The sequence below is a fragment of the Phyllopteryx taeniolatus genome, chromosome 14 (genome assembly GCF_024500385.1).
Source record: "Phyllopteryx taeniolatus isolate TA_2022b chromosome 14, UOR_Ptae_1.2, whole genome shotgun sequence".
Lineage (NCBI taxonomy): Eukaryota > Metazoa > Chordata > Actinopteri > Syngnathiformes > Syngnathidae > Phyllopteryx > Phyllopteryx taeniolatus.
Window position 1 is genome coordinate 26,692,032 of NC_084515.1, and position 2,500 is coordinate 26,694,531.

Below are 2,500 nucleotides of genomic sequence, written 5' to 3' on the forward strand. Positions count from 1 at the left end.
CGAGCGCCTGGTGGCCGGGCCTGCACCCATGGGGCCCAGTCGGGCACAGCCCGAAAGGGTAACGTGGGTCCCTCTTCCCATGGGCTCACCACCCGTGGGAGGGGCCATAGGGGTTGGGTGCAGTTCAGTGCGAGCTGGGCAGTGGCCGAAGGCGGGGACCTTGGCGATCCAACCCCCGGCTACAGAAGCTGGCTCTAGGGACGTGGAATGTCACCTCTCTGGCAGGGAAGGAGCCCGAGCTGGCTTGTGAGGTCGAGAAGTTCCGACTAGATATAGTCGGACTCGCCTCCACACACAGCTTGGGCTCTTGTACCAGTTCTCTTGAGAGGGATTGGACTCTCTTCCACTCTGGAGTTGCCCACGGTGAGAGGCGCCGAGCAGGTGTGGGTATACTTATTGCCCCCCGGCTCGGCGCCTGTACGTTGACTGTCCATTTTTTAGCATTCCGAAACAATGATACCATTCGTGATTTGTGGTGTACCTCCATCTTGGAGCATTAATAGTTGAGTTTTCCAGAGCAACTCAGGCTAATTCTGTCCTAACTAAGCCTTTTTGCATGAACTGATGAAGCCTGCTTGAATGAGAGGCCAAACGTCTTCTAAGACAACCGTAACATTCCAGTTGCGATTGATTCAATGCCCTGAGAAAAGTATTACAGCGAAACCTCTATAGATTATTTGTCAAGAACACTACCTTGTTAACCGTGTCTCGCTTCAGACAGAACCTCTCACAAATTACAAAATGGACCAATGTATTGAAGCGAAGGCAGAGCTCATGGCTTGCACACGGAGCCCGAAAAAGTTAATTTGCTTCGTCGTTTTACCACCTGCGTAACACCAGACTCTGTTTTGGGTTCTTTATTTTTATTTATTTTTATACATCCAAAATACCCCCATATATTGGATGATGACTTATTTTTCTGCCACAAAATCCGTCGAACGTGCGCACACATTTTTCTCTCCAAACTGTGTATGTGGCGTGCGAATGACTGCTTGTGTGCGTCTCCCTTGCTCCCTCCCTCAGATCTTTCTCATTGGCTGGCTTTAACTGTCGATCCAACGCAAGCATGAAGTGAGGTTTGTGATTGGGTGGCTGAAGCGGTGCATTTAGGACAACCGTAAAAATTAAGTTTGCCTGAGCTGAACATAAGTTGCAAGCGGGGAAAGTCTACATTGCTGATATTGTGAAATTTGAGATATCTTGAATCTTCATATGTAGCTATAAATACGATAACGATATATCATTCAGCCCTAGTGAAAACCATCACAGCTACCTAAACGCAAAATCCTCATTTAAATACAGCGGTCTCCACTCCTTTCTACACTTGTTGCCAATTGTGCCACAATCTTAGATCATGTGCAACCTGAGTGAACGTACTATATAACCCACTATTCTGGATCTTAGTAAATCAGGCCCATCGCTTTCCATTTATGGGAAGAATTTAAATTTGGTCACATGTGACCAGAGCACGTTTTTACATGTTTTCTGTGTCCCCAACATGGCTCTTGGCAAATTACAAACTTGATTGTAGTGACAAGGAGTCCCAACTTACTAATTAGGTAACCTTTGAAGGCACTGGATTTTATGTAGGGGTATTAGAGTAATGGAGACTGCATAATTTAGCATGCCACACTTTTGTTTATTGGTAAAACACCAAATTGAAAACCATTTATCATTTTCTTTCCATTTCACAATTATCGGTCACTGTGATGGTACACCACATGAAATCACAATAAAATACATTTTTGGTTTTTGGTTGGAAGAAAATGTGGAGAAGTTCAAAGGGTATGAATGTATGATAAATATACTGTATGACATACCTGAAATCCTCAGAACCAGTAGAGCAGATGTACTGGTCCAAGTAATTCCATTTATATTCTTCTGGTCTTTCATGGCCAAACTCAACCCAACAGGACACAAACTGAGCATCGACATGTGGAGGACACAGGCTGTAGCTGTATTGAATATGACCTGACTCATATGGGTATCTAAAACACACAGTCATGGCTATTGTTTAAATATATAGCCTGGTTACATAATATTCTGTACAATATTTGAATATACCAGTGAACTCACTTTGGCAAGTATCGAGTAACAGTGAGTATTTTGTCTTTGAGGCAAACCTTATGGAAGGTCCTACCCATACTGAGCCAGTAAACTGTCTCTTCTTCCTCTCCTCGCCGCATTGAGATCAAACCTGATATGGAAAAAAAAAAAGATGAAAAAAAAAGTCAAGTTTTTCTGCAATATATAAAACATTGCTAAGGAGACAAAATAACACTCAAATCATTGCAATTATCTCCACATGAGGAAAAGCCAGCCCTCAGGGCCTTCAAGCTGAGCACAGTTCTCAAGGAGCTCTGCCAGATTTAAGTCAATTACAGGAATGACTACAACGAGCTGCAAGCACTCCAAGATGTTTGCTCAGAATCTTCTGGCTCAGGCTCCTAACTCCAGAGAGCTGGAAGTTTTCCTCAACCACATGTCCATCCAAGATCGA

General features: G+C 43.9%; 1 protein-coding gene across 17 annotated transcripts in view; it reads right to left on the reverse strand.

Moving 5' to 3' along the window:
- Positions 1 to 2,500, reverse strand: part of depdc5 (DEP domain containing 5, GATOR1 subcomplex subunit) — a 238,272-nt gene that overhangs the window by 90,396 nt on the left and 145,376 nt on the right. For all 17 annotated transcript variants that reach the window (XM_061796516.1, XM_061796515.1, XM_061796514.1 and 14 more), the window contains 2 exons: positions 2,077 to 2,197; positions 1,821 to 1,988 (listed from right to left, as the gene is read on the reverse strand). In XM_061796516.1, coding sequence (XP_061652500.1) covers positions 1,821 to 1,988; positions 2,077 to 2,197 — 289 coding nt within the window. The remainder of the gene's footprint in view (positions 1 to 1,820; positions 1,989 to 2,076; positions 2,198 to 2,500) is intronic.